This window comes from Sphaeramia orbicularis, chromosome 2 (assembly GCF_902148855.1).
Source record: "Sphaeramia orbicularis chromosome 2, fSphaOr1.1, whole genome shotgun sequence".
Lineage (NCBI taxonomy): Eukaryota > Metazoa > Chordata > Actinopteri > Kurtiformes > Apogonidae > Sphaeramia > Sphaeramia orbicularis.
The window spans coordinates 1726949-1747203 of NC_043958.1; the positions used below are offsets into that span (position 1 = coordinate 1726949).

General features: G+C 37.0%; 3 protein-coding genes across 3 annotated transcripts in view; all 3 read left to right on the forward strand.

Annotated features, from left to right (window-relative positions):
* LOC115432728 (zinc finger protein 420-like) overlaps positions 1-20255 on the forward strand; it is a 597943-nt gene that overhangs the window by 206359 nt on the left and 371329 nt on the right. The gene's annotated exons all lie outside the window — the stretch shown is intronic.
* Positions 1-20255, forward strand: part of LOC115436212 (uncharacterized) — a 66492-nt gene that overhangs the window by 40631 nt on the left and 5606 nt on the right. The window contains exons 7-10 of the mRNA XM_030158991.1: positions 7780-8881; positions 12024-12156; positions 14130-14223; positions 18373-19239. Of these exons, the coding sequence (XP_030014851.1) occupies positions 7780-8881; positions 12024-12156; positions 14130-14223; positions 18373-19239 (2196 nt within the window). The remainder of the gene's footprint in view (positions 1-7779; positions 8882-12023; positions 12157-14129; positions 14224-18372; positions 19240-20255) is intronic.
* On the forward strand, positions 3938-9546 carry LOC115432532 (gastrula zinc finger protein XlCGF17.1-like). The gene is made up of 3 exons (XM_030153422.1): positions 3938-4134; positions 4985-5051; positions 7780-9546. The coding sequence occupies exons 2-3, from the start codon at positions 5034-5036 to the stop codon at positions 8935-8937; spliced, it is 1176 nt and encodes a 391-aa protein (XP_030009282.1). The 5' UTR covers positions 3938-4134; positions 4985-5033; the 3' UTR covers positions 8938-9546.

Here is a 20255-nt window from a genome sequence, read left to right on the forward strand (position 1 = left end):
TGCCGGAGGGCTACTCTAATTTAGCAACATTTATTTTGATAGCTATTTTTCATACATACATATATTTTGTATCATACGTTTGTATGTTTGTGCTCTTCATTTATTTTATTTATTTATATATCTTTGTTTTAACATTTACAATACTTAAAAAGTGTTAATATGAAACTATTATTTAACTTTAATTAAGAAAATCAAAAGTAGAAAAAAACAAATACAAGCATTTGCTGCCGTATTCCTAAATATTTTCATACTATGTCAAAAATTATGAAATGGAACAATCCTGCATATTTTTATAGAATTACTAAAAACAAATAATACACACCTGTATGTGCATTTTTAATACTTTGAAATTGTGAAAAGGAACGTTGTCACTCACACAAACTTCACCAGCATGTGCTGCTGTTTTTCTGAAGGATTTGACCTTTTCTAAATTCACATATGCTGTCAAAACATATTAATTAAAACCAGAACTTTGTGCACATAAATGCACCATCCCCGTCACTTCTACAGTCATCACACTGGAGTCAAACGCAGAGGCACCTGTTCAGGTCCGACTGCAGCTGTCTGAGCGCATGCACAGATAGTGCACATATGTTTGTGCTGGTCCAGGATGTGACCCACTTTACTGATGCCTCTGCTGGAGCTGGTCCTGGTCAGTTTAGTGAACATGGACTGTTGTTGTTGGACTGCAGTTTTCAGCTCTTTTACCTTCTCTTCACGGAGGCTGATTCCCACTGGGGAATCTCCAGAACAGTTACTGTGAACTTTGGTGAAGTTCCGCTCCACGTTGCATCTTTTACTGACTTCCAGAACGCGCCACAGATCACACACACACACACACACACACACACACACACACACACACACATCTTTCACATTTGTCAAACAGAAGTCCGTGCCTCATTGTTGGTGAAAATAACTCCCTGATTATATTCAGCCCACATCGTTGTGGGGCTAAACCCACTTCCTGCCTGGCATCTGGCTCATCCTGGGCCCCGCCCCTCTCTAATGACAGGCAGCAAACCAGCGCTAAAGTTTGATTGACAGCTAGTTTACCGTTTAATCTCGGGAGGGGGCACTTGTAATTTTGATTGGGTGGAAATTTAGACCTGTTCTACCAAATGACAAATCAACTTTGTGTTCTTATATTACTGACCCTTGGCGAACCACCGGTAGATCGCGAGCAACGTGTTGGAGAACCCTGAACTAGTTCTATTTTTAGAACAGGCCTGCAGGCGACTCGCGTGGTCCCTGCGGGCGACCTGGTGCCCGCGGGCACCGTGTTGGTGAGCCCTGCAATAAACCGTTCAATATACTAAGTATCCACGGTACATTGCAAGCGTTTATAGCTGAAAAACTACAAATCTCAATTAAAAGAGGTCACTTCCTGTTGTGTGGTTGAAAAGTAAAGTAAACCAGGGGATTGTTGATGTTTAGAAGGTGATTGTGTAAATTCACCCCAGATTGAATCTATAAACCACCTGTGGTCTGGATTAGACTGGTTTGGTCCATAATAGTCATTTTTTAGAAAAATAAGTTGTACTTCAAGAAAGTCATTACTTTGAGAAATAAAGTTATTTTCAGAAGTCATTCTTTTTCTTGATCTATCTTACCTGGTTATAATTCTAAGGACATTGAAAGATACACAACTCAGACTTTGTTCCTATATTTGGGAATCTTCACAACCTTTTAGTGACAAATCTAGTGAAAAATATTTACCTTCTTGTCAAGGTGCATGGGGTGTCAAACACCCCATGGTGTTGGGCCAAAACCAAGGGTCCAATCCCCAACGGTGTCATTCACTCTGAAGTGGATCAGACCAGTTAAATATTAACATAAAAGCCTGTAAATAATAACAACAATTTCTTCTCTTTATTTAAGTCACATTTAGTCAATATTACACAAAAAATTGGATGTTACATCACAGACAGATGTCTGACAGAATGAATGAACGTCATAAAAGCAAAATTTAGTCAACACAACTTAGAACAATCATCAATATTTACTGAAGAAAAGGAAAAAAACAAATGTTCATCAAATACATTAGACTCAGCAAAACTGCTGCTTATTTTTGAGTCTACTGACCTTTTTCACACTTTCGTAATCGTCACAGAAAAGGACTTCCTTCCGAGCATCAACACAATGAGACAAAATGGATAAGAGAGTGCACACGACCTGCCTGACCTATTTGCCAAATGATACGTTTGCTGATGTTGCAAGGTTTATTGACAAAAACTCCGTAACCAAAAACAACAAAATCAATAAAGGGCACAAATCTTTCCACGAGGAATTTGTCCATAAATATCAAGTAGAGAGCGATCAGGCTGTTTCTGAACTGCTAGAAGGACAAGTTATTAGGATGTTTACGTAGACATCATTTATGTCTAATGTATAAAAAATGTATTGAAGCATCATAGTCTGTTTTGAATGAAGCATTATGGCATCACTTTGTTCTGTTTAGGGTTGTCCAAGTGGACGTCTTCAGTGTGGCAACAGTATTGTTAGCCCAATGCTATCATCAGTAACGTTTGTGTTTATGTACGTTTGTGTCTGAATCCACTTCCGCCTAACCTCACTGTCCACAGGAAAAGAATGAAAAGACAGATACGACTGCTTTGGGCAGAACAAGACGAACCTGGAACGCTACATAACCTCTTCTTCGCTTGTGCCATAGCTGCCCTTACAGACAAGAAAGTAGAATTATGCAATGATTGCGTATTTCCGGTCAAAAATACAGAAGTTGTGAAAAAGGTCTGCAGGTCAACTGAGGATGCTATTGCGATTCTGCTCCACAACCTGTTAGAATATCTTGGGTGAAAAAACATAGATGCTAGTGAAGTATCTGAACTACCTTATGTGATCTGAAATACCTTAGGTAATCTGGGTCAATGACCTGAGCGAGTTCTACGACATTTGGGATGTTGTGCGCTAAAGGGGTCTAGGGTGTGGAGTTTGTTTAGATTGGGAAGAATCATTAACTTCAGGTGAACTTGAATGTACCCCTTTAGCAGGACATTTTATGAAAACAGCCAACCTGTACAAGAGAGTGACACGACAGATCGGGGGACTTTGGCTGAAGTGTCCACCAGGTGTTCCATGGTACCTGTTCTGATGCTGATCTTTTTGTAATAAAATCTATAATCAATCATATCAACGAAGAAGGCATCAGCGGAGTTTTTTCTTCAACATCCACTCATCATCACTTTTTGATAGACGACACTAGGCTCCTGTTTGTTGACTTTCAACATAATCTTTCCAAACAAACTGATTCTCCAACTTCAAAATCTGGGCCTAAATACATCCTGGGTGTTGGACTTTTTAATCACCTCTTTTCCGTGTGTTAGAGCAGGCAAATTCACCTCATCTACCGTATCTGTCTGCACCAGGGCCCCCCAGGGATGTGTGCTCAGCCCACTATTATACACTCTGTTTACTCATGACTGCTCTGCCTCCAATTACATCATTAAGTTTACTGACGACGCAGCAGTACTTGGTCTGCTGCTCTCATGTAAGATACAGATCCATTCAGGCCAGAACCAGTCGAGTCACAGCCTGAATCCCCACACACCGAGGCTGTTGAATGAACACTTTACCCCCTCTCTCACCCCCGGCCAAACCCCCCACACCACATCTCCCACATAACTCAGTAGCTGTAAATTGGACTTGCAGTGCTGCCACATTATTTTATAATGATATAAAAATATAACCTTACTTTGATTAAATATTGTCACCATTTCATTTGTGTTCATTTCATTTTCATTTATTTTTACGTTTTCCATCATCTTACCTCAATATTAGCTGGTGTTTTGTCTCATTATGTGTGAAAACCTATTTATTATACACTTTAGAGGTTCAGCGAATGGAGTTTTGTGTATTTTCACGTTGCACCCGCTCCTATGGAGGACGTTCAGCTTTCCCACTCTGCTTACAGGACGTGAACGCAGCACCGGCAGTAGCGTCCAGTCCGTTAGCGGTTAGCTTAGCGGCTAAACATGGAGCCTGAAACCGGAGTTTAACGGGGTTTTCCGCCAGTTTAACGGAGTCTAAGGCGGATCAGTGTTCCGTTACTAACGGGCGGAGTTCCTCCCGCCTTGTGACACCGAACCGGAGCTTTTTTTTTTTTTTTTATCTCAGGTTGGTACCGAGCGGCTAAGCTAACTAGCTACTGTTTACATTAGCCTGTTAGCAGCTAAATGAGGTCATTTCATTTTCGGTTTCTAGTTACGACTTAAATAAAAAAAAAATAAAAATAAAAAAAAAAAGACTTAAAACAAATGAATCGGCACAGGAGGAAACCAGGCTGTGGGTTCGTTCTGTCCTGATGTGTTTCTGAATGAACAGCAAAAAATACATTCCAGATGTGAACAGATGTTTTTTTTTTCTGCCTCATCTCCTGTTTTGAAGAAACAGATTCAATCTAAACTATCATCAAATGTCCTAAAAACTGAAAAAGGGAAAGGGTGAAAGATAAGAAATCATTTATTTGTGTCATTATCTCATATATATATATATATATATATATATATATGTATGTGTGTGTGTGTATGTATGTATATATATATATATATATATATATATATATATATATATATATATATATGTATATGTATAATTTATCCATATGTAATTTATTTATACGGATACCATTTATCTGGTACATATTGTACAATAGCTGTTTTGTTTTAATGAATAAATAAATTTTTCAGTCGTTTTTTTTTTTTTTTTAATCAGATCATGTGTATTTATGCATTTTCCTCAACAACAAATCACAGAATCGTCCACAAGTATTAGATTAGATTAGACAGAACTTTATTGATTCCTGCGGGACATAAAGGTTCCAGTAGCAGCACAACAATAATAATTACAAGATAAAAACGGAAAAGAAAATTATAATAGCAACAATAACTGCAGAAACAGTCGTTAACCCTGTAGCACACCCTGACTTTGTGTTGTGTTTGTGTTTCCTGTTTGGTGGACGTGTCAGATAAACTGGAGGAGGCGTTCAGGGCCGTCCGTCATCAGCCGGTTTGAGGATGGATTCATCAGAGGAGGTGAGGAGATGATCAGTAGGACGACAACAACCAGGTGTTCATCTGCTCAAGCACCTGTTGATTTGTACACTTTCTGAAATTCACCATTTTAAGGTCATCCCAAATAACACAAAACCCAAGTGTTTTAGGTAAATATTCAGCTCAAGCTCAGTTTTATGGAACTGAAGCCTATTTCTGTCCTAGTTCACTGTAGAAAGAGATCATTCAGGCTAAAGGCTGAAAATCTGAAGACAGATCAGTGAAAACATTCCAATCTGTAGTGAAAACACAGCTTCAGTCATGTGGTTTTGGTTGAAATAGGTTTTAACAAAGTCTGAGATTCACAAAAGTAGAGAAACATATGACTACAATAATAGGGGAGGGGAGAAAAGTTGTGTAATTGTCTTAATTTTTTAATGTTAATTTTAATCAGTTTACTGTATTACTAGAATGTAATATCATATATGAAGTCATTATTCAGCTTCATTTATTCACATTAGAAACATTTGGTGAAAGTATGACACATTTCTGATCAAAAAACAGTTACAAAATGTAATTTTACACATTTATTCTATTTATCTATTATTTTATTCATATATTCCATTATTTTTGTGAAGGTGTGTTTTCACATCAGATTTAAACATTTTCACTCATCTTATTTCAAACTTTCTGCATTTGGGCTGAATTATCTCTTTCTACGGTGAACTAGGACAGAAATAGGCCTGAACAGTCGCTCGGTTGATAGCGTCAGGGTTTGTCCTCTTCTAACTTCCCAGTTTGTCAGATAGTGACAGAATTCCTTCCGTACTCGGGCACAGGCTGCAGTACGTGCTTGTGAACGCAACATCTGTGGGAAAGGTGTGAATGTGTCCATGTACAATGGATCCAGATACCCAGTGTGAAAATACCTTTAGATTCAACTGAACATTTTGTTATAAAAAACTTGAGTTTTGTGTTCTTTGCACGAACCTTAAAAGGGGAATTTAATGAAGTGTAGGAATCGATAAAATACCCTTAGACTCCAGAGCGTTAATCACAAACAAATGACTTCCAAATGTAAGTAATGACCATGAAAAGACAACAAACTGCATTTTACACCAATTATTTACATGTATTAATAAGATTAGTGGATCAACAGGTATTAAACATTGTTGGTTTTGGTCTTTGAAGATTTAAAGACTAAATGCAGGTTCTGGATGTTCGGAAACACTGAACCCTGCTTGTGTTAATTTTCTCCTTATTATACACATATTTGTTCACTTTTACATCATATTTCAAATTTCATGCTTCATTTATTCTTGTATATTTTAAATATTTTCTTTCTTTTCTCCTTGTTTTACAACTAACTGTTCAGCTTTATGCCATATTTCAGGGTTTTTTTCCCTCATTTTTAAAGTATTTTGCTCATTTTCTCCTGACTTTTTCCTAACATGGCCCATTTTCTCAGTTTAAACTTGTTTTCTGTGTTCTGCTGTGAATAAAGTATGTTTCATAGTTCACTGAGAATCATTGTGATGTGTTCTCATTTATGTTTTATGCACAATGTCTTGACTCTAATAAGTTAACCTTTACTTTTATCCATTTCTTACTTATTATCAGTTCAACTTTTAAACATTTTAACTCTGTAAATGCTTTTGGTTCCCATTGGCTGTTTAGGGCTTTGAGGGTTAACAGAAAAAACTAAAAAATTACAAAAAATGTGCACAAATAAAGTCAAAATGAACTTTATGTGTTGACTTCACAGTTCCTAGTTCGGTTTTGACTTTGGGAACAAAAAGAGGAAGCAGACCCTGGAACCGGAGCCTGTAATTATTAAAGTCATTCCAAATGATGTAGACCAGTAAATATGAAGGAACCAGACATTAAATTATTTAGAAATAAAAGAATACCAGTGTTTCAGTCTGTCCATCCAACTCCAGCGTATAAAACACAGGGATGAGTTCTGGTTTTGAGGTTTTTAACAAACCTAAGACATGAAGAGTGGCAGCAACAAGTCTATTTTTAGCTTCAATGAACAGAAATATTTCTTATTTTATCTTGAAGTAGAAGCTTCAGTCTATTTAAAAGTAATGAGTGAATAATATCTGAAGTTAGTGAAGGAAAGTGACTCCTATATTAAAATACTAGATACCTCTACTCACATGTATGTAATTTTATGACTGTGGATAAGTGGTGATTAATGGAACGTCCAGTAGCTTCGACTTAATTTTCATGATGTACTCAAGGATTAAACTTGCATCTATAAAGTACAGTTTCTTATATTTTAGCTCCTTCTGGCAGTGGACAGTACACTGAATATGTATGAACAAAAATAAGACTCAAAAGAATCCACGAACACTGACACACAGTCACTTCCTGTGTTTCCAGGAAGTGACCAAAATGTACAAAGTATATCATATTGCCAACACCCCATCCATGTCTAACACACGATACGAATATAGACATGTATAAATATGATGGGGTATCTGTGTACTGCAAAACACTTTTCATCTTGTTTTGGTTTTTTTTTTTGCTGTTTTTTTCTTTTGCGTTGTATGTCATGCCTTTATGCCTTAAGTCATTTTCATTTTGTTTGATTTTTTTGGTTATTTTTGTCTGATTATGACCTTTAATGGCATATTTCACTGACTTCATTAAAAGCATTTGAACTGTTAAATGTATGAGTGCATTTTTGCTCTTTTTTTAACCCCTTAGTGTCATTATTGTGTTTCATTTACTGTTTGTAATCTTGGTTTCTTTGCCTATGTAGAGTCATGGTAAAGTTCAGAAACTGACAAGCCCTGAGGTTCAAGATCCACAGAGTCCAGCAAAGATAAAAGCGAAGACACATGTCTGTGACCAGTGTGGGAAGGCTTTTACTATTGCAGGCAACCTAAGGATTCATCAATGCATCCACACTGGAGAGAAACCATACAGTTGCAGCCACTGTCCAAAGGCTTTCACCAGTGCCGGAAACCTCAGAAGACACTGTTTCACCCACACTGGAGAGAAACCATTCATTTGTGACCAGTGTGGTAAGGGCTTCACCACCACAGACCACCTGAGAATACACCACCGAGTCCATACGGGGGAGAAACCATACAGCTGTGACCAGTGTGGGAAAGCATTCACTGCAGCTAGCCACCTGAGATTACATCAACGCATACACACTGGAGAGAAGCGGTACAGCTGTGAGCAGTGTGGAAAGACATTTATCAATGCACATCTCTTGAGGATACACCAACGCATTCACACTGGAGAGAAACCATATTCATGTGATCAATGCGGGAAGGCTTTTACCAATGTCGGCGATTTCAAAAGACATCAGCGTGTTCACACCGGAGAGAGACCGTATGGGTGTAACCAGTGTGGAAAGGCCTTTACTGATGCAAGCGATCTCAGACGACATCAGCGCATCCACAATCAGGAGAAACCATACACCTGTAACCAGTGTGGGAAGGTTTTCACTCAAGTGGGTAGCCTCAGAAGACATCAACGCATCCACACTGGAGAGAAACCATACATGTGTGATCAATGCGGAAAGGCTTTCGCTAGAGTGTTTGAACTCAGAACACACCAGCGCATTCACACTGGAGAGAAACCGTACACCTGCGACCAGTGTGGGAAGGCTTTCAGATCTTCATCGACTTTACGTGTTCACCACTTAAGTCACACCAGGGAAATGGTTATCCCGTGTGAGCTGTGCGGGAAGATATTTTGGTCATACTCTAACTTGTGGAATCATAAGCGCACTCACATGAGGGATAAATCCTACGAGTGTGAACTTTGTGAAGAGTCGTTCACCTCAATGGCTCAGCGTGCAGAACATGAATGTGCCTGTGAAGGAGACGAACAGGCCAGCTGTGTAAAAAGTGAGAACAGTTTCCAAGATTGTGTGTTCAAACATAGCAATATTACAAGAGAATAACCACCAATGAACCCTGATTAATCATGTTTTGTCATTTATGCATCATAGAGTTACTTGTGAGTGGGTTGGATTGACCTTCTCATCAGGACCAGGTGAATTTTAGTTTCGTATGTTATGCGCACAGAAAATATCCTCTCATTCACCAAATGTCACAAACTCATTTACCACAAGTGTCATCACATAAAAAGTTGCTTTCTCTTGCTGATGTAAGTAATGTTATTTTCTGTATTTCTGCTGGCTTATCTTGTCTGTTCAAAGTAAAAACTCACCTGGAACAAGAAAACTTGGAGAGTTTGACTTACCATGGAACCCCTGGGGGAGACAACTGACCGATGTAATAAATGTTTAAAACACCTTTATACACTTTTAGATGGCAATTTCTAATCCGCCTGGCCTTCATCATATCCTCTATCTTACATACAGTATAATCACCGTCATTAAAACTTTGAGAAGGGGAACTCTGATGTACATTTCTATGGTTCATATTGTCTTGTTGCTTCTTAACGTTGCTTAGTATGATCAACTTTGATGAAGCTCATAGAGGCCTGTGATGTGTATTTAACAAGGCTTTTGATACGAGGAACACAATATTAAATGTCTTTCGCTGGACTTTGTCTCATATTCATCTCTAAGGAAAAGTCATGTTTTTCTGTAAATGTTTTGACTGGTTCTATGCTTTGTTTCAATAAAAGGTTCATTGCACATTCATGGTTTCTACTATAGAGTGAATTCTCTATAGTAACACATGACTCTTTATTAGGTCGCTGTGCTAAAAGATGGTGAGTCTGAGATTTGATCACATCACAGTGTTTGTTGGTTGTACTTGTTTTCCACAGAAGCACAGAAGTAGAACTCTAAATGGATTCTGGAAACCGAGATAAACTGACATAACAGAAATAAAACAGACAAACTGACAAAACCAACATGAACTAATGTAACATAAAACTGATAGAATTCAATATAAAACTCACAAACCATTTTCTCCATTCCTATGTTGGGTTTTCAGAGCTGTAAGTGACCATATTTGGACAAAAGGGGCAGAACTAATAGAGCCCGAGGGCTAAGAGGTAGGCTAATGCTAATGTTAGCATACTGACTCAGTAAAAAGGTGAAATTCATCAAACTGATTTTATGTCTTCTTCATGTAACCTGTTAAATAGAACTACACTGGCGTTGTCGGTCACTGTTTTAGTTGATAAACAGAAGCAAAAAAGACGTCAGTGTATGTATGCGGTCTGAGATTGACAGAATCAAGCACAGACCGTATCTGGTTTTATTTCTCCAGACCTGATCGTTCCCAAATCATCTATTTAAAGGGCTCATATTTATCTAAACCCACTTTTATTAGTCTGTGCTTCATTTCTTTGTGTATTTGGACCCTAATAGTTCATACAGTTTGAATTTGAACCCTCCAGCTGCTGCAAAACTATCTTTATATTCATTTGGTCAAAATATCCAGTGGATTTCTACAACCTGTTTGAATTCCTGCTTCATTTGTACGTTTTATCGCTAGTTACATCATGACATTTGCACACATAAGGTCAAGACTTCCGACGAACATTTCTCAGAGTACGCCACAATTGTTTATCAGCAGCAGCGGTTGTAGGAAAAACTGAAAACATGTCCAAACTTGGAGCCCATTACCTAAAATGTTCAGTTGTTGGTTGAATGGGACAGAGCAGCACAGCCAACAACCTGGAGGGGGCGGGGCCTGAAGTGGCTCATGTGCATTTAAAGGGCCAGTGCTCCAAACCACCTTTCTGGTGTCATTACTCAGAAATAGGGCTGAAGATGGACCTGGGGAGTTGAATGAATGAAGAATTCAGACCCAAGCAGAGCATTTACAGTTTATGGAGACCACAGGGAAATGTTGGAAAATGAAGAATTCCATTTAAAAAAGCAGAATATCACTCTTTTAAATTTTTCCAAATAACAGGCCATGGGTCTGAAAATCCCTTAAAAACACCATAAATCAATGTAACTTTGATTTTAACCAGGGTGATGTAACTCAGCATAGCGCAGGAGTGTCAAACATACGGTCCATGGGCCAGAACTGGCCCATTAAAGGGTCCGAACCCTCCCATGGGATGAATTTGTGAAATGCAATATTTACACTGAAGATATTAACAATCATTTTTGTTCAGGTTCCACATTCAGACCATTATGATCTAAAGTGGGGCAAACCAGTAAAACACTATCATAATAACCTATGAATAATGACAGCTACAAACTCAGCTGTTTGTTGTTGTGTAAAAAAGTAAAATTACATGAAACTGACCTTTCCAAACTATCAAGGTGTGTTAAAATCATTTTAGTTCAGGTTCCACATAAAGACCAGCATTATGATAACCTATTAATAATGACAACCCCAAATTACTTGATTTTTTTTTTTTTTTTAATTTATGTTTTACTGTGAAAAAAGTTAAATTACATGATGAAAATGTTTACATCTACATATTTTCCTTTCAGAAAAAAAAATTGAATAATCTAAATAACCGTGAACAACCTGAAATGTCTTAAGAAAAATAACCATAATTTTACTGATATTCTGCCTGTTATTAAATGTTTTGTGTGTTTGCGCATCTGCTGTGATCTGTAAGTGGTAATGCACATGTGTGAACGATAAACTGAGGCTGAATATTGTGTACTTTTTTGCACTAAAACAAAAAGAGAAAAAAAAAAAAAAGAGATTGGATTTATAGGTTATTTATTTGTTATTATTTTGCTGAGATCAAATTGGGCTGTATGTGACCCTGAGCTGACATGAGTTTGACAGTCCTGACTCACAGTATGATAAAAAAAAAAAAAAAAGGTCATTTATCTCCTACTTTCATGAAGCTGTCCTAACATTCAGTTTGACAATAATCACGTCAATTGTTAATCAGTAACGTTGTTAATGAGGGAAATGTTTACTGTCAGATAATGTTACTGAATATAGAGATTCTCTGTCGAAATAAAAAAGAAAACTGCATTTTCACTTTTAAAAGTTGCACATTCAATGGTTGCCATTTCTCCCACTCTGCCTTCAAGACCTGAACGCAGCGCCAGCAGCGGTGTCCGGTCCGTTAGCGGTTAGCTTAGCAACTAAAATGAAGTCCGAAACCGGAGTTTAACGGGAGTCTTCACCGGTTTAACGGGGTCTGAGGTGGAGCCGTGTTCCGGTACTGACAGACAGAGCTGCTCCCGCCTTGTGACACCGAACCGGAGCTTTTTTCTCAGGTCGGTACCGAGAGGCTAAGCTAACTAGCTACTGTTTACATTAGCCTGTTAGCAGCTAAATGAGGTCATTTCATCTTTTCTTTCCATTTCCGACTGTAAACCAAGAAACAAACAGTAAAAATACAGTGAATACTTTCCGAAAAATGCTTCACACACATAAACCCATATTAATGCCCCGTGTTCGGGTTAGCTGTGGTTGAGTTAGCCTGTTAGCAGGTGTTTATTTTAAACGGAAGTGAAGGGACAGATGCAAACAGCTGACATTGACTGAGTTTTCTGTGTGTGTTTATGAATGTTACATGGACTAAAAAGCGATATATTTTTAAGATTGGATCTCCTAAACATAATTCCAAGGCTAAACCTCTCATAGCTTCTGTGTTCTGTGTAAAACCAGACTTGGAAATAAACCTAGTGTCTTATTTTATCTCCTGCTGCTGCTTGTACTAAACCAGGTTCAAGTCAGAGTTCAGTCCTTTCATTGTTTTGCATTTAACACATTTAACAGTTCTGTGAAACTAGAGAACATATACAAGACTAGAGTAAAAATACAGTAGTTATTAGAACAGCAAATATTAACCTTTTCTTACCTCCTGAACATGATTTATTTCACTAAATCCCTTTTTCCACCAACATTCCCAGGAACTATTATTACCTGGTATTTAATTCTCTGGTAAATGAATTCCTGTTCATCTGTGTGGTTTGTGTTTCCACCTCAAAAGTTCTGTTACACTTAATCAGATCAGTGTCATTGATTCTGCTGAATTTCTTTTGATGGTATTAGTTTAGATTAGATTAGATTAGATTAGATTAGATTAGATTAGATTAGATTAGATTAGATTAGATTAGATTAGGTAGAATTTTACTGATCCTTTGGGCAGAACCCTCAAGAAATTGAGGTTCCAAAAGCAACACAACACTGAGCATACACACAAGAAATACCACAAAAAAAGCAATAAATAAGCAATACAATAACATAACTATAAAAACTGTTTTAAAAAAAATCAGTTGTGCAAAGAACACAATTGCACATTGGGAAGTACTAGCAGAAATAAAATGGCAAAGTAGTTTTAATAACAACAACAATAATAATAATAATAATAATAATAATAATAATAATAATAATAATAATAAAATAAGTAACTTATTATGTTATAATATAATATTATAGTCTTCACAATATGTGTATGTACATATATAATTTAATAATCATAGAATAAAAACACTAGTAGAGACAAGACATGACAAAGTAGTGAACAGATAAATAATATTAATTCTATAAATCTGTTGTTTTTGGTCCAGGTTTATTTTCCAGAGTGGATTCAGATGAACACATCTTAATACTTTAGAAGAGATGAATATTGGAGAAAAAATCGTCCACTTCTTATTGTTTCTCTTGTTTTGCTTCATTTTCCAAATGATCAAAACACAAACCAAGTGAAATTTGTTGAAATGGAATATTTTATGTCAGTTTAAGTCAGTTTTATGTCTGTTGTTAAGCAAAATGTTACTTAATATTTGGTTCATTCTGATAATTATTGTGATTATTAATTTTTTTGTCCCAATTTTTTCCGTTTTTTTTTTTTTTTTTTAATTTTTTTTTATCATTTTGTTCTATTTTCATTTTAAGTTTTTCAGTACATTTACTTCGTTCGCTTTCTTTAATTCTTCTTATTTTCTTTATTCTGTTGATGACTTTGTTTTGTGTTTTCTTTTTTCTCATTAGTTTGTTTCTTTTTGTTGCTGATTGTGTTAATTTTCTTTCATTTTTGTTGATCATTTCATTCATTTCTTCATTTGTCGATCAACTTCTGCAGATATTTTGTCCGGTGTCTTGTCAGAGGGGATTATTTGACCAAACCCATTGTCTAAAATCTCCATCAGAGTCTCTGTTTCCTCCTGTTTTTTCGTCTTTTTCACTCCGTCTCGGCCGACTTGAAGGTTAACAGTTTGACTTCCTGTTGTGTCTCTGCTAGGAGGCGATCCTTTTCTGGAGCAGCAGAGGGAAGTTATCAGTCATTGAGCATCTGTTGTTCTTGTGTCAGAGGCGTAATGGACTCTTCAAAAAAGGTGAGTTTAAAAAAACGAGCTGTACTTGAATGCATCATGTCTAAGGTCTGTAGTTAAAGCTGCAGTTCATGGACTCTTAGCGTCTAATATCATATAAAGTTTTGGACATGTTTCATTCACTTTCCTATTATTTTAGTCATATTTTCCGTATTTGTTGAAGCTATTTCAACACCAAAACACTTCGTCCACATGAGTGAAGGTGTGTTTTCACAACAGATTTGAACATTTTCACTAATCTGACTTCGCATTTGGGCTGAATTCTCTCTATTTACAGTGAACTAGGACAGAAATCGACCTCAGTTCCATAAAGTCCTGGTGGTAGATGACAGTTTCAGTGTGATTCCTTTTAACAGCTTTTTGGTTTATTATCCATAGATGTTCATGTAGATGCTGCTCAAACATATTAATCTAAACACTTACAACTAGTCCAAATTCCAGATACATTTGTCTCTACATTTATCAGTTCCTAAGTAATTTATCATCATTTATTCTAATATTATCCCCTGTGTTTTACATTTTTTTCATGTATTTTCCTATATTTAATTCACTGATCATTAAAGCTCAGAGTCAATTCAAAGGTTATTAAATTAAAACAGAGAAAACTGAAAAAAAAGTGATTTTTAGCAAAAATATATCATTAACCGAACGTAAAAACCAACATCTACAACCTCATTTTGTTAAATTTTATTCTCTATTTTATTCATTTTTGTACACTTTGTTGCCTATTTTATTATATTTTCCTCAGTTTGTGGCTTTTTTTTGTCCTTTTTGTTTAGTATGTTTTCATTTTTTAATTTGTTTTTGTTAATTTTGTTGTAATTTTATATATATATATTTTTTTCAATTTCATTAAGATTGTGGCTTTTTTTTTTTTCCCTTGTTTTTTTAAAATTTATTTTGTTCATTATATTGATCCTTTTTTTGTTCCGTTTATTGCTTATTTTCTCCATGTTATTTATTATTTTCCAAATACTTATTTTTGTCTCAGTGGTTTCTTTTGTTTTTTGCACATTTTCTTATTCATTTTGTTCATTACTTAAGCAGTTTTGTTTTGTTTGTTTTTTTCGTTTTTGCTTATTTTTTCTTTTTTTCCTGAAGAGGCATTGTGTGAATGCAGTTTAATGTCGGATTAAACCTGTTAAACAGAGGAAAAGCTTCTAACGCTAACAGACGCCAGAAACAAATACTTCATACATTAATGCACACAAGCATGCCTTCCTTATTTTTAGTCTTGACGTGTTATAATGCAGAACAATATTCTCACATATCACAGATTTAATTTCTATTATTCATAACTCAACCATGTGACAGGAAATGACATCACTTAAAGGAACCTCTGATGCTAAAGCTAACACCACTCTTTAAAACACGACTGGTGCAGCCCCAGTAAAGACTGATAATTCACCGTAATTATTCAAATGAATATTTAACGTAGGTTTTTAAAACATTCCCTTTAAGGTTATGTGATTCCATTGGTGTCAAATTTACCAAACCTCAAATGTTAGATGGTTTAAGTGGTTACACCAACTGACTCAAGGCTGGTTTTGTCAAATATTAGTAGTTTTTGTTGCAGATTAAAGACGTGATTTGACTAAGATAATGATCTATGACACAGGTGTTGGCTGTTATACGTGTTTGTGTTACATTCACTTGCAGTTCGTATCACTGTGTAATAGGAGTGTAATGGTACAGAAACATTTCGGTTCGGCCCATTTTTGATATGTTTTTGGTACAGTGAAGGAAACCAGTAAAGACCAGCACTCTGTTACTACCTGTGGGACGACAGACATTTCTACAAAATATTGTTCAGTCATTTGTGCTTTAACAGGCACCCACATGTTATGTTTTTTTGTGTTTTTGAATATTTAATGTTCGTTTATGGCAAACGCTGTAATTTACTGAGTGTTCTTGAACACCTCACAGTATTCCCTGAAGCGCTGTGAACACAACCTCACAGTAACACAGGAGCAGGTTCACTGGATTTTGCCAACTTGAGTTAAAAAGTAAAAACCTTTTTGTTGTAAAGGACCCCATGGACTCTTCTGTGCCACAAAACTGCAACAAACCAAAAACTGGAAGTGAAACAACACACTCCGAACCAAGGTTAGTATTGTTAATGAAAATTAACGAAATGACGAAAACAAGAATTGTAAAAACATTCTTGTTATCTGAAATAAATAAAAACTATAATTAAAAGAAAAAAACTAACTGAAACTGTGTTGTGTGTTTACAAAACTAACTAAAACGTATCAAAATTGTGGATAAAATTCCCTTCGTTTTTATCTTTGTCAATGTCGGATTGATACGAAATCGATTTATTTCCTTCAAGCAATTTTAGCAGCTGGCACCATATGATATTTAACGGTCCGTCACTTCTCATCACTTGTCGTTTAGAGTCAGCTTTTCGTCCCCACTCTACCTGGAAACATGGAGACTAAAGTTAGGAGAAAGCAGCAGAGTCCAGTCTTGGATTTATTTGAATACGACGGCAAAAAAGATAAAAGATACAAAAAAACTAAAACTAAACTAAAACTGAACATTTAGAAAATAACGAAAACTAATAAAAACTAGCCAACCTGCTCTAAAAACGAATTAAAACGAACTGAATTAGAGAAAAAAAAGTCAAAACTAACTAAAACTATAATGAAAAATCCAAAACTGTTCTAACCTTCCTCTGAACGTCTGACCCGGCTTCTGTGCCTCTGTTATACTCTCTGTACAAACGAGTGCACCGTCTCACCCCTACTGTGTCATGTGTGTGAACAGTGTTGGTTCACTGGTGTGAAACGTTCACAGGAACTTTAAACAACCTGAAATTGCAGTGATTTGGTCATGTGAAACGTGGACAGCTTTTCAATTTTATTTGTAATTTATTTTTATTTAGATTATTTTCTTGTGCGTCCTGAGTCAGTGGGTGGTGCAGTGGTGTAGCGGTTAGCGTTTCCACCTCGTGGCTAGAAGATGCCATGTTTGGTTCAGTTGCAACGGGGGCCTTTTTATTCCATTTGTCGTGAGTTTTCTCGGGGTTCTATTCCCATCACCAACAGGTACACGTACCTTAATCCTCCTGTCACTGTCTTTGGCCAGTGGACTAAATAGGGAGTTTGCTAATTAGCTACATGCTAAAGTTAATTGGTAATCTTAATGTGAGGTGCTGCTGTAAAATGCAGAGACTTAAGTTCATCTTTATTGATTGGATTTGCGCCTGTGCGTAAAAATGGTTTGCTAACACCCCCCCCCCCCCCCAGCAAATTTCACCTACATGGATGATATTTGGTTCCCATGTGTGTCACACTTTGAACTACAAAACAAACTAAAAACCCCAAAGTAAGCCACCCATTTGTCCCCATTGCTGGCGATTTACTCCCATCGTGTTTGGATTTAGCGTTGTGAACGGTGCCTCAGCTCGAGGGGAACTTGACTGTCTTGTGCTGTCGGTCTGGCTCCGCCCATGTAGGGAGATACTGATGCAAACCAGGGGTTGGACCAAGACTACTTGAAGCCACACCCACAGGACTGAAACTTTACAACATCTGTGCGGAATGCTTTTCTAAAACATTTGATGCTCTTTTGCTGCTTTACATTTTCATGCCACCGCTTGGTCAAACTGTCCACAGCCCGATTGTGTCAGGGCTGCTGTCGGCGTTGTCAAGAGAATTGACCCTTAATGATGCGTTTGTTTCCAGCCAGTTAATTATTGTCTGCCTTCATGTGCCATTTGTAAATAATTTCCTATAGTTTTTTTTTTTATTATTATTTCTTCATTGCTTTGAGTTTACTGTTTTCATGTCTGTGATGCACAATGTAAACTTGCTGAGACATAAATAAAGTTGTTATATGTACCTGACTTGTATGTCTAAAATACAATTCACTCCTAAATAGTTTATTCTTCAATTTTACAGTGGTGAATTTAGGCATAAATTTATATTTGCATTGTTATACTGAGAAACAATTAGAAATGATAAAGTAATACTCATACCAGTTGATAACATCAGCTAATAGTCTGGAAACCTCTTGAGTCATTCAGAAAGTCAACAGGAGTTAAAATTCTATGGGCTGACTAATTTAGTCTAAACAGATTTATACTTACACTTGGTCAGTTAATGCATTTCATTCACCACGTATTCGTTTCTTTGTCTGTTGGTGTAGAAACAAGGCAAACTTGGCCAGAAACCTAAAAGTCCTCTGGAAAAAGACAGAGTTCTCTCAACTCCTGCAAAAATGGAGAAACCACATGTCTGTGATCAGTGTGGGAGGACTTTCAACAAAACACACAACCTCAGAAGACACCAACGCATCCACACAGGGCTGAATATGTACACCTGTGACCAGTGTGGGAAGACGTTCACCACCGCGAGCAGCTGCAGAGTGCACCAACGCATCCACACCGGAGAGAAACCTTATGTCTGTGAAGAGTGTGGGAAGTGTTTTACCAATACAAGTGAATTCCGAAGACACCAACGTATCCACACAGGAGAGAGGCCGCACAGCTGTGACGAGTGTGGGAAGAGTTTTATCGGTGTGGGTGATTACCGACGACACCAACTTATCCATAGAGGGGAAAAACCCCACATTTGTGACCAGTGTGGGAAAACTTTTACTAGACCAAGCAACCTGAGAATACACCAACAAGGCCACAAAGGAGAGAAACCATATACCTGTGACCACTGTGGGAAGACTTACACCCGGGTGAACAGCCTCAGAATACATCAACGTACTCACACTGGAGAGAAACCATACACTTGTGACCAGTGTGGGAAGGAGTTCAAGTCTTCATCTGAATGCCGTGTTCACAGCCTTCGGCACACTAAGGAGTTGGTGATACCATGTGAGGTGTGCGGGAAAACATTTTCATCCAATTTTTCTTGGCACAGGCACCAGCGTAACCACACTAGGGAGAAACCCTATGAATGTGGGCTTTGTGAGAGATCATTCGCCACGACATGTCAACGTGCCAAACATGACTGTACTTGTGAAATAGTGGAACAGAGCAGCTGTGGAAAGACTGAGAGGAATGTCTAGGTCTGTTCATAAACACACAGCAGGAATAAAATGAATAGACATAACAGGGTTGTGTTGTTATTCAGTCATTTCTGTCCACTTGCTACTTTTCTGTGCTTTTTATTGCTGATACTTTAACTCTGGATTCAACGGACACACCGGTGCATCATCATGACAATGTCGCTGTTTTTTTTTTTTAGTAATATTTTAGTCATTTTCTGCTGTCGAATAGTGGTTCAAATACTCCAATAAACGGAGAATCTCATGTTTCTGTTTCACACTCCACTGATGTCCCATGTGATTGACCGCCAGCGTTAGAGCCAGTCACAGATCAAAGAAATCACTAAGGGCCACCCTATTTCTGTTTGATCTGGAGGCATGAACTGTTTGACTGCATAACATCAATTAAAAGCTAATGAATACACAGTGTGTAAATATTGTAGATACTGTGTGTTAAGTAAATATTTATAAGGGTCCTTTCTTATCTGGACACATGAATGTTGATCTGTAATATAATGTCATTAGTCAGCCTTGTTTAGCTCACAGTAGAGGTATCTGGTGACGATAGAATGACAGAATTTATATGTAAAAACTGGCATCACAAAATGTCATTTCAGACATGTTTTGTACACTTACTTACTATTTTTTACATATATTCCATTACTTTTGTGAAGTTCAGATTTTGTTGAACCTTTTATATCATCTAACCACTTCCTCCACGTGATTAAAGGTGTGTTTTCACCCCAGATTTGAACATTTTCAGAGATCTGTGTTGAGATTTCCAGCTTTTGGCCTGAATTATCTCTTTCTACAGTGAAATGGGAGAAAAATAAACCAGAGTATCCATAAAGCTGAGATTGAGCATAATATTTGGATATGAAACTCTTGGGTTTTGTGTTATTTGCAAGAACCTTAAAAAGGTGAATTTAAGAAAGTATGTAGAATAAAAAAAAAATAACCATGGAGCTCTAGTTTTAGCAGAAAGAAGATCGATCTCTCCCATTATCTTAATCACCAAGTTATTTTCTCTG